Source organism: Rattus norvegicus, chromosome 17 (assembly GCF_036323735.1).
Source record: "Rattus norvegicus strain BN/NHsdMcwi chromosome 17, GRCr8, whole genome shotgun sequence".
NCBI classification, from domain to species: Eukaryota; Metazoa; Chordata; class Mammalia; order Rodentia; family Muridae; genus Rattus; species Rattus norvegicus.
Window position 1 is genome coordinate 89,081,388 of NC_086035.1, and position 27,199 is coordinate 89,108,586.

The window sequence follows — 27,199 nt, forward strand, 5'->3', positions numbered from 1 at the left end:
CTAATTCCCAGCTTCTCATTTTAGCAGTCATCAAGTTTTCTTATTTAAAAAGTTAATTATAAACTTGGTCCCTGATTTGCTGTTTTCTTCACTAGAGTGTATTTCTCTCAGAGGAACTGACTGTTAGCACATAAGAGCACCAAAAGGGAACCTAGGAAGCAGACCAAGAGCTGTAGGTTTTAATGAACTTTTTCCTGCTAAGAAATACATAATCTTTGAGTGACCTTCTTAAGAGGAGTAAATAATCAATTATATTCTCTGCATACAATTTATGCTTTTTGTCTTGTCTAGTGGAATAACATGAGGATGTTATATTTAGGGTGATAGATATACTTTCATTTCCATACATATATGTGTATCTGTAGACACGCACATACACATAATTCTAAGCATATCTAGTAATACATTGGGCACTTCATGAACATTGTTTGCTGGCTATTTTTCCACTAAATGTAACTCCAGAAAGCTTTTGCCTATTCATCCACGTTGAGAGAACATGACTGGGAAGGATGTTGAGATTGTTGTTCATAAACTACACACCATAATTTATTTTTGACCAAAATATTTCTTTTGACAATGAAATCTGAGACTGTGAAAGCTCAAGACAAAAAGTCATGTGCCTGTGTTTGTTCTGTTTGATAGGTTGGTCTGCTTCTATAACCCACCTTTCTCTGTGGAGAAGTGGGGAAACTGAACCCAGGGAGGAGGGCTGTCCTCCCTACCATTCACCCCAGCACATGAGCAACCCACTTTGTTGTGCTCTTTCCAAGCCAAGAATCCATAGCAGCCTCTTCTTCTTGTCACTCTGCTCCTTGAATGACTTTGTAGAGTAGGAGCTGATGAGGTTGGAAAGTGCTAAGTGGACGATTCCCACACTGGCTGGTTAAAAACACTTCAGTAGAGTTGGATGTGACCTGGGAGTTTAAAGACATCTATCTTGTTTAATAAAACCCTTTGGGTCTCAGGGTTGGAGAGCACTGAAAGTATAGCCTGGATTTAGATGGTACTTCTGAATTTGACACACCCTATCAAGAAGCAAATGCAACCATTACTAAGGGTTTGGGATCCCATTATCTTTATCTCTAGTTTATAATTTCTTTTTGGATTTCAGAGATATTGGGAATTTATAAAGGACTTGCCACATACTTTTGTGTGCTGTCACAGGCACCACCCAAGTATTTTATAATTTTAAAGTTACCTCTATGTTTTATATTCCCATTATTTATTCCTGTCTATAATTTTGGAGTAATGGGAACCAAATACAAACTGATAAGAACCAGCGCAGGGCTCAGGGTGTGTGAGCATGGGAATGCTCCCTGTCACATGCAGTCATCATGTAAACACAAAGGTTTACTGAGTAACTTTTCTTATTTTTCAGAATTTGAATGGAACTCTAATAATTAATTTAAAATTTATGCCCCTTATTATACCTCCTATTAGCCAGTAATATTTCTATGAATGAAACTATTTTCACAATCTTGGCTAACAGAAATCCAACAGCTTGTAATACTTCATTCACCCATAAAAGTAGTTTAATTAACAGCCTGTTTCACTGAACTGAGGCAACTGACCCTTGATGTGCTAACTAGGAAAGCAGAGTTGCTGTTGAACACATGTGCTCAGATCCCCAAGGTGCCAGCCGAAAACGTGAGCATCACACTGTTACCTCTCAGAGCTCCAGGAAGGCTGTTGGACTGTGGCTGTTGGCTTCTGACCAACGTACCTCCAAACAATACCAGTCATTTTGTTTGCTGAGCCAACATCAACAGTGTTTCTGCTTCTAAAGTTGTGACTACCTTTTAAAAATACATATTCTGTTCAAAATAATTTTTCTTTTGTGACTATTTGAGAGCCCTACTGATATTTTTTCTTTCTGTTTCTCTTTTTCATATTATTAGCTATTTTCAGCATCTAAAGGGGATTGAAATCCAATAGACTTCAAGCCATATACTTTAAAGTCAAAACTTACTACGCGTTGTCATCTTACAATGTAGTAGGTAGGAGGCAGGAGAATCTCAGGTTCAGGACATTCTAAACTATGAAACAATTTCAAGGCCAACCAGAGCTACATGGTGAAACTGTCTCTTATAACCAAGGGCCAGTAACTCTTTGCCTCTCCTACTATTTACTTCATAATTCTTTGTGCTTGAAGGAGTGCTAGAAAACTTAGCTCTTACTTTATAAACTTACTTTATGGCAATTAACATATGCTGTATAGCAGTGGGGAAATCAGTAGAGGATGTATTGCTAAGGCTTTCTCTATTGACCAAAAGCCTTGATGGCCAAGCAAGAGGGAGGCTTGGAGCAATTAACTTTTATTGAACCAGGAAAAGAAAGTCATGTCCATTGAAAGAAAAACTTTTACACAGGCAGCATGCACAGAAATAGAGATTTATTACATATCATATGACATTCAGCACACATATCCATACACACATATATTCTGGTCAAACCCAGCTACCTGTATCATCAACTTATATACTTACACATATTTACACTTACATATGCATATATATCTTTATCTATCTAATCTTATCTATCTGTGTCTCTATCTATCTATCTATCTATCTATCTATCTATCTATCTATCTATCTATCTATCTATTTGATGGATGGAGCAAAAGTCCAAGTGCCAGTGCAGAAAGAATTTACTCATACTGGATGAAAAATAAGTTCCAACCTTTATTGCATAAAGAAAGAAAAGTCTTCTACCTTTCTATTGCTAAATGAAAGAAGACCACATATGTCAGGAAAAAAAAGCCCTTTTCTTGTAAGTAAGAAGCCCTGCTGTTAAGAAAAACAAACAAACAAACAAACAAACAAACAAACAAACAAACAAACGAGCAAACAAACAAGCCCCAAAAGACCTGTCTCATGGCAGGAAGCCTGCCTGCTCTCTCTGCTGTATTCTGCTCTTCTGCTGTTTTTTCTTCTCTGCTCTTTTTGTTTAATCATCATCATTCCTAGTTCTTGTACTCATGGTATTCCAAGCATCTTTTTTAAAAAGTTCACAATAAGTTCAAACATAAATTCAAATCATAAATTGAATAAGACATAACAACAGAGATGTTTACATGTGTTTCCATTAAGACTAGTTATCTAACTAAACATTCATTATCTGTCACTAGCTCCACAGGTTCATTGAGAGTTTAAGACAATAACTCTTATGTCTAAGTTAAGAGGGAAATCATCTGCCTAGTGTCTCATTAGTATTGAAGTTTTGTAGAAATAAACCCAGTCAATATTGTATCTTCTGTCTTTGCATCTACAGTAAATCACTCATTTCCTTTTATGTTCTTTAGTTATCAGATAATGGTTTTTGCAGCATAAAAGGAATGTATTCCTAGATTGTAAATCTGATTCATGCCTACTTTCTATCCCAGTGAAAATTTCCTGTGATACAATGAAGGTTTACACAACCCTAATTGCAGTTTTTCTTATAGGATGCCTTAGTTAGGGTTTTATTTTTATAAAAAGACATCATGACTAAGGCAAGTCTTACAAAGGAAAACATTTAATTGGGGCTGGCTTACAGGTTCAGAGGTTCAGTCCGCTCTAATCAAGGCAGGAGCAGGCAGCATCTAGACCAACATGGGGCTGCAGGAGCTGAGAGTTTTGTGTCTTTCTCCAAAGACAAGAGAAGACTTGCTCACAGGCAGCTAAAAAGAGGGTCTCAAAGCCCTCCACTCCACACTGGCACACCCACTCCAACAAGGCCACACCCACTCCAACAAGGCCACACCTAATAGTGCTATTTCCTGAGCCAAGCATATTCAAACCACCACAGAGGGTTTCAAAATCACTTGTATATATCTAGGAATTCTATGGAATCACTATTAGGAATTAAGAAACCATCTATTTGTATATACAGCATTACTATAAAAGAGTCCATCTTTGTTGATCTGTAGAAAATCTGCCCAATAGTGTGGGCTAATGCCTGGGATGGTTATATCAATTTAATAATGACAGGAATGGCATATTAGCTACAAGAGTCATATCAATCCTGAGAGGAAGTCTCTTGAGGCATTGCCTCCCAGAGCTCATCCATTAAAGTCTATGTAAAAATGGTGGGCCTTCGCAGGAAAAGCATCCACTCCCCTTTAGCCTATCTTAGATGGCATCTGACATCCACCCTTAGAATAAGGATGATAAAGTATATTTGGACCCAAAACACGGGTGTGTGCCCAGCATAGAGATCTGTATGAACAAGTCTGAGTCCATTTCTCCTCTTATAACAGAGAAACACAGGTTGATCAATTACAAGGAAGAGAAGTTTATTTTACTCATAGATTTGGAAAGCACAAGTGCCAGTAGGAGTAGAACCAGTGTTTAATAAGAAGAAGTGGCATAAGAATAAGATAAAACCCATCTTAGTCTGGTGGGTGGTGGGAAACGTACTAGAAAGGACGCCCACAGAAGGCCAAGTACTAGCAAGACACAGAGAAAAACTAGGCCAAACTCACCCATTTATTAAGAGCCCATTTTAGAAACACCCCCACAGCTGTCATGTGGCCTTAATCCACTTGTGAGTGAAAGATTCTCACAGCCTGGTGATTTCCCGAAGGTCCCAACCTCTTGGTGCTCTTACAATGGCAATAATTTCAAAATGAATTTTGGGAGGGAGGATGGTAAAGACATAGCAGTTCCACTAATAAAATTATTTTTACTCTGTGAACCCAACAGATGTCTGTTTTATGTCAGTAGAATCATTCATAAGTCTTTCAGCTTTAGCGGATTAATTTTCCGCTAAAATTAGTGGAATATTGAATATTATTAACTAATAGTTGGGAGGGGCTGTGTATTTCATAATCATTTTGTTAGATTATGTTAGTATGCAAAATTTAACATGTCATAAAACAACAAAATTTTAGAGACCCACTTGGGCTTTGTTTTTCTCATTATAGTATACCAAATTGCATGTTCTAAATGTAAAAATGTAAAATAATAGATTTATCTGCTACCAATTATTGCCAGCTACTGTGCCAAGGAATTGCTTGCAATTTTGAATGAGATAGCTAAACGTTGTTGCATATATTCTGTCCTAGCAAGGAAGACATGTCAAACAACTGACTTACAGAAATAACTACCTCAAAACAGAGCTGTTGAGAGAATGAAAGAAACTTAGCATTCAACGAGAGTAAACAATGTATAAATAAGGTGGAACTCTGGTATTGCGTGGGAGGAGTGGGAAGTGTCATGGATACCAAGCCTGAGCTCCGTCATGAAGGATGTGACAGGGAAGCGTCTAGGTGGAAGTCTCACTATTTACTCCATCCTTATGTATCCTCTCCTTTTATCAGCTTTATTCCTAACACAACCATCCCTCTCTCGGTCACCTGGGCTTAAACCCGTGATATGCCTTTAATATTCATAGTCCTTTGCCTGGAGGAGTAATGGGATGCTTAGTGTTTCCTTCAGTTAGATATCCTTTCTTCTACTATAACAAAATGACTGAATTCTTGATCTCTCAACATGGATTACACTGAATGGCAACCCACCCCATCCCACCTGCAACTTTGTCTGCTTTATCTCACTCAACGTGCCCTGGCTGAGGCTTTTCTGGAGTTCAGGGATTCAGTATCAGTGTCACAGAAGTAGACAAGATGAAGATGGACAGCCACACAGCCTGTCCCTAGTTGAGGAGAGAGATGATGTAGAGAACTTGAGATACCCCACAGCAGGGTCTCTTCTTCTTTCAGGAATGGCTGTTCTGGCCAAGGCCAAAAGGGATGAGCTGAAATAACCCAGGTGCAGGTGAAGCACGGGACTTTGTAAGGGACACTGGACAGAGACCACCCACGGAAGGCTCTGCAGGCTTTGCTGGGAGTGACATGATGGTACAGCAGAGAAGAATGGGTTTCTGTGGTGCTGACCCTTGCTAGCAACTGAAAGAATCTGCATTTTCTCCTAAGAGTCTGAGAGCCCCTTAAGTTCTCAGCAGGATCATGGTGTGAGCAGGGATAATCTTACAGTCTGGGGCCTGCAATGAAAGTCATGGAATTAAACAAAGGAAAGAAAACCTGTGCACACGAGGATGCGCATTCTCACTTCCAGCTAAACTTCTTACCTTCAGTCTCTTCCCGTTCAGTGAGTCAGCCAAACCTGTGACAATCTGTTGCTATATGAGTTCCTTAGCAAATACTTAGTTGGGTGCTCATGGAATAATTCTTTTTTTTTTTGGATGCTACAATAAGTATTCTTATTTATTAAAGATAAATTCCATCAGTGGCAATTTAACTTTATCAAAACTTCAGCACTTTTGCTCTACCATTTTTCCATTTACTTTAAATTCTTTTTTCGGGGGGGCTATTATCTTGCAGATTACATGTAACATTGTTTTTTTTTTATTTAATTTTATTATCTTTTCGTCTCCCCTTCCTTATGGGTGTTCCCCTCCCAACCCTCCCCCCATTGCCGCCCTCCCCCCACCAGTCTAGTTCACTGGGGGTTCAGTCTTAGCAGGACCCAGGGCTTCCCCTTCCACTGGTGCTCTTACTAGGATATTCATTGCTACCTATGGGGTCAGAGTCCAGGGTCAGTCCATGTATAGTCTTTAGGTAGTGGCTTAGTCCCTGGAAGCTCTGGTTGCTTGGCATTGTTGTACATATGGGGTCTCGAGCCCCTTCAAGCTCTTCCAGTTCTTTCTCTGATTCCTTCAACGGGGGTCCTATTCTCAGTTCAGTGGTTTGCTGCTGGCATTCGCCTCTGTATTTGCTGTATTCTGGCTGTGTCTCTTAGGAGCGATCTACATCCGGCTCCTGTCGGTCTGCACTTCTTTGCTTCATCCATCTTGTCCAATTGGGTGGCTGTATATGTATGGGCCACATGTGGGGCAGGCTCTGAATGGGTGTTCCTTCTGTGTCTGTTTTAATCTTTGCCTCTCTATTCCCTGCCAAGGGTATTCTTGTTCCCCTTTTAAAGAAGGAGTGAAGCATTCACATTTTGATCATCTGTCTTGAGTTTCATTTGTTCTAGGCATCTAGGGTAGTTCAAGCATTTGGGCTAATAGCCACTTATCAATGAGTGCATACCATGTATGTCTTTCTGTGATTGGGTTAGCTCACTCAGGATGATATTTTCAGTTCCAACCATTTGCCTACGAATTTCATAAAGTTGTTGTTTTTGATAGCTGAGTAATATTCCATTGTGTAGATGTACCACATTTTCTGTATCCATTCCTCTGTTGAAGGGCATCTGGGTTCTTTCCAGCTTCTGGCTATTATAAATAAGGCTGTGATGAACATAGTGGAGCACGTGTCTTTTTTATATGTTGGGGCATCTTTTGGGTATATGCCCAAGAGAGGTATAGCTGGATCCTCAGGCAGTTCAATGTCCAATTTTCCGAGGATCCTCCAGACTGATTTCCAGAATGGTTGTACCAGTATGCAATCCCACCAACAATGGAGGAGTGTTCCTCTTTCTCCACATCCTCGCCAGCATCTGCTGTCACCTGAGTTTTTGATCTTAGCCATTCTCACTGGTGTGAGGTGAAATCTCAGGGTTGTTTTGATTTGCATTTCCCTTATGACTAAAGATGTTGAACATTTCTTTAGGTGTTTCTTAGCCATTCGGCATTCCTCAGCTGTGAATTCTTTGTTTAGCTCTGAAACCCATTTTTTAATAGGGTTATTTGTTTCCCTGCGGTCTAACTTCTTGAGTTCTTTGTATATTTTAGATATAAGGCCTCTATCTGTTGTAGGATTGGTAAAGATCTTTTCCCAATCTGTTGGTTGCCGTTTTGTCCTAACAGCAGTGTCCTTTGCCTTACAGAAGCATTACAGTTTTATGAGATCCCATTTGTCGATTCTTGGTCTTAGAGGATAAGCCAATGGTGTTTTGTTCAGGAAATTTTCTCCAGTGCTCATGTGTTCGAGATGCTTCCCCACTTTTTCTCCTATTAGTTTGAGTGTGTCTGCTTTGATGTGGAGATCCTTGATCCACTTGGACTTAAGCTTTGTACAGGGTGATAAGCTTGGATCGATCTGCATTCTTCTACATGTTGACCTCCAGTTGAACCAGCACCATTTGCTGAAAATGCTATCTTTTTTCCATTTGATGGTTTTGGCTCCTTTGTCAAAAATCAAGTGACCATAGGTGTGTGGGTTCATTTCTGGGTCTTCAATTCTATTCCATTGGTCTATCTGTCTGTCTCTGTACCAATACCATGCAGTTTTTATCACTATTGCTCTGTAATACTGCTTGAGTTCAGGGATAGTGGTTCCCCCTGAAGTCCTTTTATTGTTGAGGATAGCTTTAGCTATCCTGGGTTTTTTGTTATTCCAGATAAATTTGCAAATTGTTCTGTCTAACTCTTTGAAGAATTGGATTGGAATTTTGATGGGGATTGCATTGAATCTGTAGATCGCTTTTGGTAAAATGGCCATTTTTACTATATTAATCCTGCCAATCCATGAGCATGGGAGATCTTTCCATCTTCTGAGGTCATCTTCAATTTCCTTCTACAGTGTCTTGAAGTTCTTATTGTACAGATCTTTTACTTGCTTTGTTAAAGTCACACCGAGGTACTTTATATTATTTGGGTCTATTATGAAGGGTGGCGTTTCCCTAATTTCTTTCTCGGCTTGTTTCTCTTTTGTATAGAGGAAGGCAACTGATTTATTTGAGTTAATTTTATACCCAGCCACTTTGCTGAAGTTGTTTATCAGCTTTAGTAGTTCTCTGGTGGAACTTTTGGGATCACTTAAATATACTATCATGTCGTCTGCAAATAGTGATATTTTGACTCCTTCTTTTCCGATCTGTATCCCCTTGACCTCCTTTTGTTGTCTGATTGCTCTGGCTTGAACTTCAAGAACTATATTGAATAAGTAGGGAGAGATGGGCAGCCTTGTCTAGTCCCTGATTTTAGTGGGATTGCTTCAAGTTTCTCTCCATTTAGTTTAATGTTAGCAACTGGTTTGCTGTATATGGCTTTTACTATGCATCCACACTTTGGTCATTATTCTTCTTGAGCTTCATGTGGTCTGTCGATTGTATCTTGGGTAATTTGAGCTTTTGGGCTAATACCCACCTATCAGTGAGTGCATACCATGTGTGTTTTTCTGTGATTGGGTTACCTCACTCAGGATGATATTTTCTAGTTCCATCCATTACCTATCAAAAACAATGACCTCATGAATTTCATAGGCAAAACTACATTTCTAATGCTAATATTTGAGGCTTATGTGCTCTCGTTTTTCCTCTTTGGTGTCTCTGGTCTCTAACTTGCCCCCCCACCACCACATGAGTAGAAATACAGATGGTCCCCAAATTCTTAGTCACGTATCCAGACTTCTTCCTGACTCAAGTTAACTCTTTTTCATTCAGCTTCAAGTCTTTACCAAAGAATGGCACTTACATTGTATAACTCATAATTACTGTTGCTCTCATGGGCAAGAAACATATTTCTAAAATAAACAAACCTAAATTTATAGTACAAATTTATGAAATTTTAACTGGCTCTATGTTTATATCTTTTTTTCTTAGTTCAAATTTTTTTTCTTATAAATCTTAAAGGCATCTGCCCAAAGTGTGGTTGCTTCATTCCTTCTTAGAAGGGGGAACAAAATACTCAAAGGAGGTAGAAAGTAGGAGAGCTTGGGAGGAAGAGAGAAGGGGGAGGGAGAAGGGGGTGATCAAGTATGGGAGATGAGGATGATATGCAGAGGGTCAGGAAATTGAACAGAGGTGTGTAGCAATGGGGAGTGGGGAACTGGAGATAGCCACCAGAAAGTCCCAGATACCAGGAAAGCAAGAGGCCCCAAGGACTCAACAGGGGTGACGTTAGCTGACATGCCCAACAAAAGGGAAGGAGACTCTGCAGAGACCATATCCAGAGGTTAGGCAAGGCCCCCAGTGGTGTATGGGCTACCCATTCATCTCCAGATTTTTAACCCAGAATTGCTCCTATCTAAAGGAAATACAGGGACAAAGTACGGAACAGAGACTGAAGGAAAGTTAATCCAGAGACTGCCCCACCTGGGGATTGATCCCATATACAGACACCAAACACAGACAATATTGTCAATGCTAAGAAGTGCTTGCTGACAGATAAAACTGTCTCCTGAGAGGCTGTCAGAGCCTGGCAAATACAGATGCATGTGCTCACAGCCAACCATTAAGACTGAGCACAGGGATCCCAGTGGAAGAGTTAGGGGAAGACTGAAGGAGCTAAAGGAGTTTGCAATCTTATAGGAAAAACAACAATATTAACCAAGCAGACCCCTTAGAGCTCCCAGGAACTAAACTACCAAGCAAAGAGTACTCATTGCTCCAGCTGTATATGTAGCAGAGAATGGCCTTATCTGGCATCAATGAGAAGAAAGACCCTTAGTCCTGTGAAGGCTCGATGCCCTAGTGTAGGGGAAAGCCAGGGTGGTGAGGTAGGAGTGAGCGGGTACATGGGGGACCCTCATAGAAGCAGGGGGATAGGATGGAGGTTTGCAGAGGGGAAACTAGGACAGAGGATAACATTTGAAATGTAAATAAATAAAATATGCAATAAAATATGAAGTAATATATGAAACAAAAATAAATGAATTTAAAGGCAAATCTTTATGTATATATTATATCCCCTCTCCATATACATGCACATGCACATACACACATACACACACATACATACACATTATGTACACATATACATGTATATTAAATATATATTAAATTAACCATACATTTTTCATAAGTGAGAAGATAGAGACGAAAGCTATCACTTCTTGACTTCCAGAACACACAGTGAATGATTCTTGAGTGTGTTCCAAGATATACTTTAAAAAAATGTGCTGGGACTTTTGTCTTGCTCTTTCCCTATTCTCCAAAAATATCAATTCTATTTTCCAAATAGTTTTACTGCAAAAATACTATAAAACAATTACAATGTCATTCTGGAGACACAAGGGAGAGGGACTTTATTGTGCCATGCTGGAGAGGAATCTTAGCTGTTCTCAATAGATATGGTTCCAGTTTTAAAAGCCAAAAATAACCCTCAAGTTCGTGGCCACCACCAGAGATTTTGTTATGATGGCCATGACTTCAGGAAAATAAATTCATAACAAAATCATACCTGTTGATTTTCTCTGTTTTTCAACATCATTCATCCTTTAACAGAGTCAGAGCTTCCCTGGCACAGTCAGAGCAATTTTTCTATAAGAACTTGCTGAAATTTATGTAACAGCATTATGAAAGGCAGTGGAGTGTCTTGCACAAGTCTTCTGACTGTCCCACAGAATTGGCCACCTGCTCTGTGGCTCCACTGAATCCACTTAGATGTCTCCTGTAGCTCCTGGGTTACTTAATGAATACTTTGGCATAAGTGCTTCTTGCCTGATTCTTATTGGTCCCATCAGCCTGGAGGAGAATTTAATTGAAATGATATGCAAGTAGTGAATGAATTCCCTGGCCCCACATTCTGAGTTAAGTAGGAAAGCCAGAGTGGTGGATGGATTGATTAGAGGTACAGTGTGGAAAACCTTGTCAAGGCTATCTCACACAGGGGAAAGACCTTGCTAGAAAGGTAGAATGGGAGAGCCTGTGGTAGCAGATGGCAGAGAGACCCAACCTGCAAGATTGTGTTAAAAAGAAACAGAACTAGACACATCCTCTCCTACTGAAGCCAAACAAGGCAGGACTGTTGGGGAACATATTCCACAGACAAGCAACCGCTTTAGGGGCAGCCCCTTTTCCAGTTATTGGGGACCCACATGGAGACTGAGTTGTACATCTGCTACATATATTCCGGGGCAGGGGGCCCAGACCATGTATGCCCTTTGTTGGTGGCGCAGTCTCTGAGAACCCCTAAGGGTCCAGGTAACTTGATGCTATTGGTCTTCCTCTGGAGGCCTATCCTCCTCAGGGCCTTCAATCCTTCCCCTAACTTTCCATAAGAGTCCACCAAACTCCATCCACTATTTGACTGTGGGTATCTACCTTGTTTCAGTCAGCTGCTGGGTAGAGCCTTTCCTAAAACAGTTACGTTAGGCCCCTGTGTGCAATGGGGGTGGGGGCACCCTCTCAGAGGAGAGGGGAAGGAAGATGGGAGAGGGACCCTATGGGGGAGCAGGAGGGGAGTAGTGATTGGGATATAAACAATTAATTAATTAATTAATTAAGCAAGGAAGAAAGAAAGACAGGTGCTTAGAACTCCTTGAAATTTGGTGTTAAGGATTTAAGTTTCATGGAAATCTATGGAGTGATCCTATAGTTCTTCAGCCTCATTAATGAGTTACAGGGGCATTTCAGAAACTACTCCAGTGAATGTATGCTTATGTCAAAATCAACGTGTGTTAAGGACCCAGTTGTGATGTACTGACTTTGGGAGCAGCAGTTGACACTGAAGGACTCTTTCTGTCTTATCTACAGGTTGTTATTCTGTACTTTGAGCCAAGTACATTTCGTTGTATTCTCCTGAGGTGGGTTCGTCTTCTCGGTTTTGCGACAGTTTATGGAACTGTGACCCTCAAGCTTCACAGGTATGTTATGTTTCTTCAGTATTTACTCTCACAGAGGAACCAACTTGTCTTGTTTAGCAACTAATTGTAAACTGAGCTGGCCATTATTCAAGAATGTAAATAGCTAGATGATATAAACTTGTATTTCTCACACATCCTGGTTAGGCTACTTCTGCACTACTTCAGCTGGAGCAATCTGGGAAGAAGAACTTTCAGTGAAAGATTTTGTCTGTTGGACTAGTCCATAAGCAAGTCTGTGAGGACATTTTCCTGAGTAATGGTTGATGTGCCATGGCCCAGCCAGCCCACTGTGGGCGGTGCTACATTTGAGCACGTGGTACTGAGCCAGCCATTAGGAGCATGCCCTTAAGCAGCACTCCTCCATGGCCTCTGAGTTCTTTCCTTCAGGTTCTCAGTCTGCTTGAGTTCCTCCCTGCCTTCCCTCAGTGGCTGACTGTTTGCTGGAAAAGTAAGATGAAATAAAACCTTTCTTTTAGAAAGTGTTTCTTGTGGTGGGTTTATCACAGAATAGGAACATAACTAAGACACCCTCTAGTTACATTCTTCGGGGAATCTTTCATAGGACTGAACTCTTTGAGCAAGGTCCTTTAAGAAACTGTGTTTCTGTTATCGGATGGAGTTATTTTGGAGGAAAAAATACTGTTGGGATGTTAACAGTATTTACTACCTAAATCAAGATAGAAGGACAATACAGATCATCCTATTGATGTTCCAAGATAAAGTTATTTTTTAATGGTTTTGGATGATAAATTGGGAAGCTCTTCTCTGGGGAAGACTAATTCTCATGCTCTAACCATTTAGTTGTCTGTAGTCATCTGTCTAGGATTGAGGCTCCATAAGATTCCCTTTTCCATGTTACTATGTCTATTGGTGTCATCTTCGTTAAAGTTAAAATTACACATATGCAAGTAATATCCACAGACTAAGCAGGTTGTAGTTATATAACTAGGAATATACTACATGTTCACATTTTCATATATATATATATATATATATATATATATATATATATATATATATATATGAGAGCTGAAAAGGAAGAATGAAGATATACTTTTATTTAAGAATTAATGAAAAGCATTTAAAAGTTGTTTTTTTTTAACCATTCCTTCAGGGATTAGCAACCTTGAAAACTGGAAGATACTATTAGTTCTCTTATGGTTAGTTTATGGCAACCCAAATATGAATGTAGGATAACAAAATAAACTTCCTGTCCACAGTGCTGGGGGGGTGGGGGATTGCCATTCCAGGCTTTGCCTTCCCTCTCTTCTGCAAGTTTAAAGAAAGCCTCAGTGAAAATGTACCAAAGAGGAAGGAGAAAAAAGCTGGCAGGCTGACACTGAAGACCTGGCACTGATGAACAGGTGCAGTTCTGATGACCCAGAGCCTTCTCCATGTACCTACCTGGCCATGAGTATTTCTCAGTCAAGATATGGCTCATGCAAGGAGTACTTTCAATGATATGTGTCATGTTTTGTTTATTACTATCTTTTTGAAACTGTGATTATTGCTCTGTCTTCTACATAAGACCAACCCTCTCCCCTACCATTTTCTCTTCCTGTTTCCCTCCATCTCTTTCTCTCCCTTCCTTTCTGGTTAATTGCTGATTGTTAATTTCCGGTTAATCCATGGGTTTTTTTTTGATTCCCTTTGTATATGTACAGTGAAGTTAGAGACAATATGGTACTGGTTTCATAAGAGCAACTATAAATGTGAATTTAGCTTTGAACACTAAGAAGTCATAGAAAATCTGTATGCCCTTACCATGTCAGTACACTGTGTGCTATAATGCCTTGCTAATTATCAACTGACTCTTACCAAAGAAATAGGAAATCAATGGCAACCTACAATGGGTAGTAAGCTTTCCAGAATCATGAAAGAATTGCCTGTTTGTAATTTGATCAAGACTCCGTTGCTACTAGACTGTATATGTCTGTTACATACTGTCTGCTATATTCCCACTACCTTTTAAAGTCAATGGTGATCTTCATTGTAATTTACCTTCTTCAAGTGAGTGAATGTCTACTCAGGCAGCCCTATGATCTACATATTAGAAATGCTTAACTCATTAGCAGATGAATGAATGAGTCAATTAATGAATAAGCGAATGAGTGGAAAGGTCAGTTGCAGATCTCTAACCTGCTTCTCACAGTTCATTCATATTCTCCAGCTCACCTCGGGGTGGTCCAACTACTTGGACTGCATAACACTGTGGCCTGCAGGAAGAGATTGATGCAATTTGAGGACAGTGTTAAGTAGCATCAACTCATAAAGTGAGATTACTTCTGTTCAGATGCCCTTCCAAGTCCTCCTGATTATTTCCAGGAGAAAGATTAGTTTGGAACAGCTAGGTTTTTCTTAACACCTGTCACACCACTGCTAATATCCATTTGGAAGAGGCGGGCCAGACCGCAGGTGTGGAGCTGTTCTCTTCAGTGCCATGTCCCTGGGAGTTGTCATTCTGTTCTATTGTATTTATTTCTATAGCTGCTATCTATTTTTGGAATGTATTGGCTGTTTTCTTTCTTTACACTAACAATATGAAGTTGCCTTTAAAACTGCTTTAAAACCACAAATAGGAACTGATTTAAGGAGGTTATAACTGGTTCTGAGACAACAGCAATCATGAGTGCGTATGAAATTTAGAATATGAGAAACTTGTTCATTTAGTATCTTTTGCTTATTTTAAAGACTGGAATGGAAGCTATTCCCTCTAAGAGTCTCTAGAAATGATGCCACTGAAGAAGAATGATTGCTAGAGGCTTATAACTAGTAGATTTTTTGGGTCTAATTTAATGAGCAAAATTATTCTAATCCTGTATGAATCTCAAGGCTTTACTCTTGTATTCTGTTTTTTCTTTATTGCTTAAAATTAAATTGTTCATCCATAAACTGAGTAGATAGCATTTCTAGAAAACTGTGAACACTCCAAGGGTAGGATTGGCCAAGCCCAACTTGGTGCAGCAAAACACCATGACCAAAATCAACCCAGGGATGGTGGTGGTCATTTGCTTACCCTTTGTCCTTATCACTTTTATCAGAGAAGAAGATGAGGCAGGAATTCAAGTAAGAGCAGAGTATAAGGAATAATAGAGGAATGCTACTAACTGCCTTGCTTCCCTAGAACACATGCAGCTGTTTATTTTGTACAATCCAGGGTTGGTGCTGTGCACAGTGGGCTGGGTTCTTCCACATCAGTCATAAGTCAAGTCAATGCCCCTGCAGACATGCCCATGTGTCAGTCTGATGGATCCAACTCCTCAACTGAGGTTCCCCCCTCTTCCCAGATGTCTCTAGTTTGTATCAACTTGACAAAAGTTAGTCAGCACAGCTCCCATCTTCTATGATGTCCTGTATTTGTTGGATGGAGTGTACGTTACATTTGATACTCTGTATGTGTTAGATGGTAGGAATACTGTATTTGATAAACTGAATTTTCTGGATGGAGAGCACACTGTACTTGATATACTGTGTTGGATGGTGGGAATACTGTGTTTGATATATTGTATTTGTTGGAGGGTTGGTAGTTTTAGTGAATGGAGCTTCAGCAGATGTTTTCTTTCTGACTAGATTTGAGTCAAGAAAGGACTTGTTTTAAAACTATGAAGGGAGAGAAGTGACATGAATCTTGATAATTTTAAATTTGAATTTTATTTCTTCTGTTACCTACTTGCACAATAAAGACACCCTATTTTAACATTTAAGAACTAGTTTCACCATCTATAAATTGGTACTTAACCTGTGAGATTATAGGGATGTAAGGATGACATACAATTTGAAAAAGTCAGGTGAGGGAATTTTAGTTGTAAGCCACAGAAACTAAGTGTGTGAAAATCAATCTGAAGGTTAAATCATTGGAGCAATAGTGGCCTGTCCTGGAAGAAGGGTTATGCCACATATGCTGTTTGGAATCCTTTGCATCTGCAGTAATAGAATAGATGGTCATCTATCCACCTACGAGTCGCTTAACCATCTGTTTATTTATGAAACTGGGAATTGAACATGGGAGCTCACACATCTTAGGCACAGACTCCATCACTTCAACTGTGTTTCCAACCCCAGGTGAAACTTTAACTATTTTTATCATTTGCTTAAGTTCTCTACTGACAATTCTTGGCAGGCCACCTATGCAATGCAATTGATCTGAACATGAAATTCTTTAGGCTTTAGAAAAACCAGAAAGAGAGTTAGGGGATGGGGAGAGAGAAAAGGAAGGGAGCCAGTTTTACCTAGCTCAGAAGAACTAAAGTAGCTAAAAATCAAAGAGTAATCATTTTTTAAAAAGATTTTTTTCAATTGTCCATAGACACACTTGTCCATGAATGAGGCAAGGTGGATTTAAAACCAGCCAGCACTTATAGAGAGCTAGTTGTTTAGGCAATTTGGATAATCTGAGCGCACTCAGGAGGATGAGGTGGGGGGATCGTTTGAGGTTAGCCTACAAAGTGAGTTTGAGACTATTCTGGATAACAGTGTAAGACTGTCTCAAAACAGGCAAGCAAACAAATAGAAAATAGGGAAGGAACCATCTCTGGGCTCAAAAAGGCTAAGCATGTCTTCAGGAAGCAAAGCAAGGGGATATTTTGGGTGACAGGAATTAAATTTTTTTTCCCGGAGCTGAGAACCAAACCCAGGGCCTTGCGCTTGCTAGGCAAGCGCTCTACCACTGAACTAAATCCCTAACCCCTAGGAATTAAAAATTTTAAAACAATGCTAAAATAAATTTTTAAGCCCTATAATAAATGTTTCTGAAAATACATTAGTTTTTTACTATTAGAAAAAAAAACCAAAAAGGCCATTTTATGTTGCTTAAAATAAGTATTGGAGCAAGCCTTCCCTAACTGTGAGCTTAGATATGCCCCTTCCTGCATTTTTCAGCATTCTGCTCTCTGTAAAACCAAGAGGAGTTTTCTGCACTGTTCCTTAGCACCAAATATTTATAGCCTGTAGGAAGGCTTATTTTTTTGTTATAGTGTGTCTCCTAGTAAAATTTAAGAAGTGATTGGGTGGGCGATATTTATGTGTATTTCTTTATGTATCCTTTGAATAATAAATTGTAGTTATGTTCCTTAAATTATTAAAGGAAATGGAAAACAATTTTGCAAATACCTCAGGGACTGTACCCGAATGTAGTCAAGGCTGGCTCATTTAACCTAACTTGTAACTGTCATTGGTAATGGAAAACTTTAAACAGGCCTTTACACAGATGTCTGAAGGATGGTTATTTCACTTTATTGATAAATGTATACCCATATTCCCTAAAAGGCCACTGAACAGTAGTTCATCTCTCATTCAAGAAACAACTGTCGGTGCTGGGTGGCTTTGCAAATATCTGTGGGTCTCTACACATTTTTTTGCAACTCTTCCTGTATTTACGCTTTATGTTTAACATTTGTTTGAGGTATAGTTTGTTGCTATAAAAAAAAAACAAAAACTGAAGTTAAGCTAACTTTATAAAGAAAAAGAGTTTCACAGTTTTGAAGCCTGCACATTCAAATAGTATGATGTCATTTCTGACATTAAGGACATCGTGTTTCATTACAAAATAAAAAGTGGGTGCTGCTAGAGGCCAGCCATGTCTGTGCTGAAGAAGGAACCCAGATGCTAAACATAGTGGTCCATGTCATTGGCCTCAGTGCATATCAGACTTGGGTAAGAAATTAGTGAGTTCAAGACCAGCTTGGGATATACAGCAAGACCCTGTTAAGAGGAAGAAGATGAGGAGGAAGGGAAAGAAGAGGAAGAAGAGGCACCAAGACCTTGTTGAGGAAAAGGAGGAGGAGGAAGGAGAGGAAGAAGAAGAGGAGAAGGAAAAGGAGACAGCAGCTAACTCAGGCATCCCAAGAGAACTGAACTAATCTATCAATTCCTCACCTCAGAAAGCTGTAGCCCCAATAACCCGAGGGCTCACACACTAGACCCAGATTTTAAATAAAGTTCCACACTTGCGACATGGCCTTTGGACAGACAAATTTTCCAGAACATAAACCCTTGGGAAATATCCTCTGTCATTTTCAAACCATATCAAGGTGCCAAGTCAGGGCCAAGGGGTTTTCACATGGAGCAGTTTCTGAACAGCTCTAACCAGCTGCCCACTTCAACCAAAATGACAGCATCCATTGAGCACTAAGCTGTGGTCATTCTATCTTGACCAGGGAGATGGAAAAGCTTATTTTGTGGATCCTAGGAGTGAAAAGGTCCCAGCCTCTCTTGGCTGAGCTTTCTGTGGATTTGCATCTGGAAGGCCAACACTCAGGACATGGGACACGCTCAAGTGGACTGGTGCTTGTAGTGGTGTTTCCTGAAGGCCACGTTGTCCACAAGAGAGAAGGAATCTGTTTTCTGTTTTTAAAGAAGGTTTCCTTTCCTGTCATGTGCATGTGGATAGGAAACTGAACAACCTTAAGAGCCCAAGGAAATTGCTAGTGATAAACAGAAAGCCACAGAAGCCTTTCACCATGCCCTTTGATTTCCATACATTGAGAAAATAACTAGATGCCTTCTAGAAAAGTGGCATACTTAAGGAAAACAGAGGGCAATGGCAGTAGAAAATTGGGAAAATAGATTTTAAAGGACTTTAGTCTGTCTTTTTCTGTTTCATAGCTCATTATCTGACAGCCTGGGTTTCTCTAGGCTAGTGGTTCTCAACATTCCTAATGTTGCAACCCTTTAATTTCATTCCTTATATTGTGATGACTCTTTAACTATAAAATGATTTTTGGTGTAACTCCATAACTGTAATTTTGCTATGGTTATGAATCATAATGTAAACATCTGAAGTGGAAACTTAAGGGTTCTTCGGAAAGTCAATTGTGTCAGATGGTGTATTGCTGGGGCAAACATGTGAAGGAGTGTTTCACTGAAGCATACACAGTGAAAGGACGTTATGCTAAAGCAACCACAAGGGAAAGGACATGTGATAAAGGATTCTTCAATAATGGCACACATGTATTTGTCCATCTTACACTGTATAGTTGATCTCCTTTTGTCGGGACTCCATAGAGAGAAATGCAACAAAGACTTCTGGTAGTATGCTGAAGCGTCTTCCTGCTTCCATGTAATCTTTTGAATGGCAGAGTGATGTCAGCTGAGATAGACTCACATGCTAAGACAAGACAAGTGGTGAGACAGGACTGTGGAGAACACATAATTGGAAGGAGTATAACTGCATGTGGAGCTAACTGTACAATGTTTGTTGGTCCCGTGTCTTCGATAATCTTCACTGTTGAGAGAGGCATGGCTGAGACTGCTCCTGGTACCCCTGTTGGTTCAAATCTCTCCTGCTTACTCATGTTGAGTAAGCTGAGGCCTGACTGTCTCTGCTAGGCCATACCACCGCTGCTGTTAAACCATCACTACTGAACTGGACTGCTGGTGTATCCATGAAGTGTCTGGGAGTGGATCGAGCTGCCACTTCTGACCTGTGAACTGAACTGGTAATTTCCTGACAACACAGATAGGATTCACTCCAAAGAACCATTTCTAAACAGCTCCAGTTCTCCCGTGTCTTTTCTTTTCTACTACCTCTGATGGCTGGTGGGCTAGAAGGAGGTTAAAACATTTTTAAAAAGTATCACTAGAAATAGGCTTTGAAAAATTAAAGTTACAAACATCCGTGCTTTCCAATGAACTTAGGCCTTTGTGAAAGGGTCTTTGGACATCCAAAGGGATCCTGACCCATAGGTTGGGAAAACCACTGCTTTTGACCTAGTCACTGGAGGAACTTAAATTTTAGACAGCACTTAATGAGTCAGGAAGGGTTCACAGCTGGCTCTTAACCAATAGAAGTTTACTTTATAAGTTCATTAGTTGAAAGCATTGGCGTGGCACACACCAGGAACCCATGCTAGGGCACAGGCTACTCAGATCCAAGCAACCCCTCAGAAACTGTGTGTGGCTGTACACGAGAGCTCTGCACACCCTGTGTTTTGGCCAACACACCATAGACTCAAAATCACCTAACAGAAGGGGAAGGCCTTTGTGAACCTTCGAGCTGAACAGGTTATTCCTTCTCTCTCACCTCTGCTCTCTTCTCCCCTTTCTTGGCATTATTTACAGTCTGTCTGAGCTTCCCTTGAAACCACATAGGTTATAATCTTGCACACAGTGAAGTGTTATGAATGGCTCCCGAGGGGACAGGTTAACAAGCCCCCTAAGCTTCATAGAGCTGCTCCATAATTCTAAAATGCCCAATAAAGTAGAAGATATTCATCTCTGCTCATCCCTTCCACTCGGCCTCCTCCAGGTACTGCTTAGACACACTGAAGATCCCAGCAGAATTGCTAAGCCTGCTCGTTTTGTTGATGCATACAAATCATTTGTAGAAATTTAAGGAGTGTCATCTTTAAGTGCCCTGTTTATAAATTAATATCTTCACCTGTTTCTTCACTTATGAAGTACAAGACTTGGGCGGTGCCTGCTTATTGACAAAAGGTGCCTTCCATTGACTACTCAGAATCCTGAGCATCTGCAAGTAACTTTTGAATAAAAACTGAAAAGAAAATGGAATTAGTCTTGATTTTTCTTCCTTTCAGATATGCTGTTAGGTGCGACTAAGACAGGATGGCAGGTTACAGTGAAAGCCAATGAGACTTCAAGCTTTACTCATGCCGTCTGGTTCAGATGTTCCACTTGCTCTGCTCGGTGACATGTAGCATTGAAATGTGCTTTATAAAACTTGCACTCACATCCTTACAGTTTTGAGTTCCTTTAAAAAGCTTTTACATATGCTGTGATATCTAATGATAGCACTAATATTTTATGTCTAAGTCTCAGCAGAGACTTATACTGAATATAGTTTAATGACCCTGCACCTTATTTAAAATGAGTTTTCATTATCTGCTTTCAACTCGCTGCATATCAGTATTTATATTTGTGTTCTAATAGCTTTTAAAACAACAAGTAAACCACACCAGTAATTTAGAATTGCTATGCTCATACCATAGCTTTCAAACACTATTATTACCCTAATGTTCCTTGTTCACATTCATATGTCCATATATTATATGTCCTCAAGTAGATCTCTCTGTCTCTCTCTGTCTCTCTCTGTCTCTCTGTCTCTCTGTCTCTCTCTGTCTGTCTCTCCTTTATGTAAAGTAAATATGATGTGAGTGTGAAGCAAGATCAGTTTATTCCATGCAGCAAAAATAGGAGAAGCCAGGCTTTCTTGAAAGTGTGTAGGTGAAGCCATGCTCCTGCATGGTATCTGCCTCTGTCTCTGCACACCGTTGTCACCTTTTCTGTCACCTAAACTCAGAGCTAGAGCCTTGGCACTCACGTGAGTAGGTACACCTGTGATCATTTTGCTGCATCAGTGGCTCACCTGTCTTCCAGCTGCCTGTCACACACAACTAGCACATGTCAAACCAAAGCGATAGAACTCTACTCACAGAAAACTCAATACCCTGAGTATCACTATTCTGGACACCTCCTGGAAAGGCACAAACTGATAGTGACTAGAGAGGAAGCAGGAAGCTTCTGCAGGTCTGTAATAAGAAAATACATTTTATTAATGGTCAAAAGAGTTTCCTGGAGAAAAATTCAAAGACTCTATAGTTTTGATAATAAATTATATCACAAGTCTGACACCAGTTCTTCACAGGTCACGCTAAAAATAGAAGACTAGGCAATATTTCTATCCAATATTCACGCTGAGGCTACTAGTATAACTTTAATTACAAAATCATAACAATATCATGAGAAAAGAAGAACACCAACCAAAATCCCTTAATAAGACAGAAAAAAGAAAACCTTAACAAAATATTTTCAACAGAACTCATATTTTAAAAGAAAGATTACAGGCCATGACTCAGAATCTAGCCCAGCAAGGAATTCAATAGTGTGTCAATATATAAAGACCTCTACTAGAGTTAATGCATTCATGTAATATAGGACAAAACATGTTCATCTCAACGAATGGAAAAAATCTATTTTGATGAAATCTAGCATACCATCATGATAAAACTATTGAACAAAGTAGGAACATTATGAAAATTCACAGAGAGATAATGTCATCTGCAAAAAGTTACAGCTGATACTATGCTTAACAGTGAAAGGCTGAACAGTTACTTCTTAAGTCCAGGAGCAAGAAAAAGATAGAGGCGTTTTCTGCTTCTATTCAATGTTTTTTTGAAAGACCTTACCTGGACACATAGGCTGCAGAAAGAAATATTAGTTTCACAAAGGAAGAAGTAAAACTATATCTGTTGCAGATGGCATAGTTCTTTGTAAGAAAACACCTTAAAGTCTGCTGAGAGAGGCTCTTAGAACTACTAAACAAGTCTCCAATGTTACAGGAGGCAAGTTCAATATACAAAATCAATACTATTTCTACACATGAGCAATAAACAAACAAAACCTCAAAGCAAGAAGAGAATTCATGTTAAAGTATGTAAGTTGGGGAAAATAAATTTGAGTAACTGCAAGGTAGGTGTATGGAGACTATAATGCACCATTGTAAGAAACTAAGATCCAAATAAATAGAGAGATGTCCATATTAGTTGTTTTGAAGGCTTAGAAATGTGAAGATGGCAATACATCCTTCACTAAGTCAAATCTCCATCAACTGTCCCAGGCCTCATATCTTGTTTAAAAAGAATTTAACAAACTGACCCTAAACTCCCTATAGAAATTGCAAAATGCACCAAATAGACAAATCAACCCTGTAAAATAACAAAATTGGAAGAGTAAATTTTTTTTGTGAGTGTCAAAGCTCTTCCAAAAGGAGCTGGAGAGAGAGGTTCACAGATTTAGAATGATGGCCACTTTTCCCGGAAGACTTGGCCTCAGATCCCAGCACCCACATGGCAGTTCTCAATCAACTCTAACTTCCATCCCAGGGATCAGCTGTCTGATGGTCACTTCTGCTCTTCTTGGGCACTGTACACACATGACATACAGACACATCTCCAGGCAAAACACCCATACACATTTTTTAACAACAAAAAAAACTTAAAGAATTTACTCTATGTCAATAGCAATGAGGGACTGCAGTATATAAATATGAAAACATAGATCAATGAAATAGAAGTGAGAGATAGAAGCTAAACTCATGATTTAATTATTAACTAATATTTTATGAATGAGGAAAGATAATGAAATAGAGAAAGACAGTCTTTATAATAATGTTCTGGAAAATTAATATTTATGTATGAGTCAGAAGGATAACCCCTACCTGACTCAGTTATGAATGAAGTTATATCTCTACCTGACACCAATGCAAGAATTAATTCCATATGAGTCAAATACCAAAATGTAAGAAGTAAACTTTCATGACTCTTAGAAGGACAGATGGGCATAGTTATTCATATTGTTGGGTTGATAGCAAAAACAAAAGCAATAACAACAACATTGAGCTTCAAATTTGTGGATTTTGGGAAGCGAGGCAGATGGCTTTGTAGGTAAAGTGCTTGCTACACAAACAACGACCTGAGTTTGTATCTCTAGCATCCATATAAAAAGACAGGAATGGCCATATGCATCTCTGTAGGCTTGGATTTTTCAAAACCTGCTTTACCTATGGTTCTTTAACACGTCAACCACCGTTTTAGCTTACCATCCACCAGAGGTATGGGAAAAGAAAAGTTAGTAGGAAATGGAGGTTGTGGAGCTGTTTAGAAATAATTCTTTTGGTTGGCTCCAATGTCCATTATCAGCAGTCCAGTCCACACTAATCGACAGCAGCAGTTCAGTCCACTCAGCAAACACCAAACGGGAATCAGTAGCAGTGGGTCAATCCAGAAGAAACTGCAAGGCTCTGTTAATTGGCATGAGTCTGCAGAAGTGGCAAGAAGCAGCCAGATAACCCCCAGAAGTTGTTTGGTGTATTTCTCTCTATGAAGTCATGACAAGTGAAGGTCAGCCAAGAAAGCAAAGTGAACCAATGCAAAAGCATTGTCCTCAAAGACCAGCATCAGCAACGCCTAATGAAGACAAGCAAAGAATTGCAAGGCAAACCAATTCAATGGCATCATCAACTATCTATTGGGTTATACTTATACTCCTTCCAAACATTATGTGTCCTCTCAAATGTCTGTTCCAGCAAAACATCACATGCCCTCTCACCAAGCAGCTTTCAGAAAAACACGTCTGCTTCAACAAAACATCCTCTCATGTGTCTGTTTCAGCAAAACATCTTATAAGACTGTTTAGATAAAAAACATCACATGACACAATTGAGTCTTCAATGAAACCAGAAATTCCCACTTCACATCCTCCTTTTTGTTTAAAAAAGTCTTTTTATCTAATATTAACAATCTATACATAATAGAAATACTTGCAAGAACCATAAAACTAGAACTTTCTATCACATTTTTAACAAGTGGCTTATGTAGAGTATAGTCTGACTTTCTATCAATATTCAAGCAAAATATTTATTGAAACAAATATTTGAACAAAACAACCCTAAGTTCTTATCAATATACTACAATTAAACAAAACAACATTAAATTTCTATCACTAAATAATAAACAAAATAGTTTTAACATTCTATCAAGCCCTGATGATAACCAATTACAACTTACCATCCTACATGATAACAACCATAATATTTCAAATGACCAAAATCATCCATCCTAACTTGAATAACTGGACTGATGGTATTATAATTGATTCTTGCTTAACTGGGGCAAAGAATTGCCCCAAATTTGGGAAATTTATTTTGGGAAATAAAGCTAACTGTAGCACTTGCTGCCCAGTCTCTGTGTCTATCTAGTGTCTCTGTTGTCTGTCCAGTGTCTGTGTTGTCCAGTCTGTGTCCGATCAGTTGAACTAGCCTTTTAAAATTGATTTGATTGCATATTTTAGAGAAGTCAGTAACTGAGGCAGTCTTTGGGAGTGAATCACCTGGGCTATTTGTTTTGTGAAGACATTCATGTGTCAACTGATAAGAGGTTTTTCCTGGTCACATCTAATTTTTATAAATTTTGTTGGTAACCATTTGTTTTTCATTCTCTGTAGATATATGAGCATAACCACATCCCTGTCTTAAAACTATTGCAGGATTTCATTCTAATGTCAACACCTAATTATAGCATATTGGTCAGCCCTAGTTCCTCAGTTTTTTGATTATCCAATGTCTTTCAGCTGCTGATATTCCTTTTTCATCAACATTAATAAAATTTAGAGTTAGCAAAGCATTATGTAGTCTGTCCCTGGGGGTTTTATTGTTTTCATTGTTGTTGGTTGTTGTTGTTGTTACTGTTTAATGAGTATCTCTTTTAAGGTATGATTGGCTCTTTTTATAACTGTTTGCCCTGTGGGATTATGTGGTATACAGTTAACATGCTTTATGTTGTACTATGAAAAGATTTGCTTAATCTTATTGGATACATATGCAGGAGCATTGTTGGTTTTAACTTGTTCAGGTATCCCCCAAATTGCCGTTATATCCAGTAAGTATGTAATTACACAATCAGCCTTTTCAGAACTTAAAACAGTTACCTATTAAAACACCGAGTATTTTTTTTTTTTTTTGGAGCTGGGGACCGAACCCAGGGCCTTGCGCTTCCTAGGTAAGCGCTCTACCACTGAGCTAAATCCCCAGCCCCCCACCGAGTATATTTTAATGGTATGGTGTATATTCGTTTTTTTTTTAATTTTGCAAAATGAAAATATCCTTCTGCCAGATGTTGGTTCTTTTTGGTACCCCTAGGATTATTACCAGCAGAGTAGGGAGCTTGATTGTATAGAGAACACATAGGATATTTAAAAATTATTATTATTTCTTTGGCTTGGTGCCAAGTTATAAAAAATTTAAACCTTTCCCATTAATAAGTTACTTCTCAAGAAAATTTGAAGCTTCTAACACATTTCCTCTTAGTAATTGTTCAATTTCATCATTTTATTGAGCTAATGGACCTGGCATACTGTAGGAGACCAAATATGAGTAATATATAATAGATAGTTTCTACTTCTGATAGTTTGTTGCAATTGTATGAATAACAAAGTTAATTCTGAGTTATCAAGTACAAATTCAGCAGTCTTTATATACAAAACAACTTTCTTCATATGAAGAATCAGTAATTTTGTTAAGAGATTTAGGATAATCTAATAATACCATACAAGGATAGCATACAATTCTGATTTTTGAACCAATGTATATGGACTTTTGATCACATTGTTTATTTTACCTGACTTATAACAAGACATCCCCATCTTGACTGTAAAATGTTGGTGCCTCTGGAATTGGTGTTCTCTTTACAATACATGAAAAAATCCAATTAGTTCTTTTTATAAACTGTATATGCTTGCTTTACAAATATTTGTTATTAATTTCACTCAAGTAGTTATTGCAAGCTCTTTGCAAATCTTCGTTGATCACTTATAAGAATATACTCTCAGAATTTGTAACAGGTACTACAATTTTGGCTGGATCTGCTTCTGACAATTGACATAAACTTATTCTATCTTTTACAATTAATTCAGAAATATTTTCTATATATGTCTTCAATTATTTACTTTATGAGCTGAGAAAATCCATTCCATAATATTATTTTCCCTTTGTATAATGAACCCAGTAGGAGAATGCACTGAAGGCAAAAATGACCAAAGTACAATCAAGTTTGGGATCAATTTGATCCACACATGGATCTTGGAGTTTTCGTTTTATAATAGTTAACTCTTTCTCTGCTTCAACTGTTAAACATTTTGAAGTGTATAAATTTAATCTCTTTGTAATGTTTGAAACAAATTACTTAACTTGTATATACTTAATCCAATTGTAGACCTCAG

The 27,199-nt window shown here is 38.9% G+C and overlaps 2 protein-coding genes across 4 annotated transcripts in view; one reads left to right on the forward strand and one right to left on the reverse strand.

Annotated features, from left to right (window-relative positions):
- Rps8l1 (ribosomal protein S8 like 1) overlaps positions 1 to 27,199 on the reverse strand; it is a 995,681-nt gene that overhangs the window by 413,805 nt on the left and 554,677 nt on the right. The window lies entirely within an intron of this gene.
- Gpr158 (G protein-coupled receptor 158) overlaps positions 1 to 27,199 on the forward strand; it is a 466,781-nt gene that overhangs the window by 395,509 nt on the left and 44,073 nt on the right. For all 3 annotated transcript variants that reach the window (XM_039095563.2, XM_039095564.2, NM_001170326.1), the window contains one exon: positions 12,360 to 12,469. In XM_039095563.2, the coding sequence (XP_038951491.1) occupies positions 12,360 to 12,469 (110 nt within the window). The remainder of the gene's footprint in view (positions 1 to 12,359; positions 12,470 to 27,199) is intronic.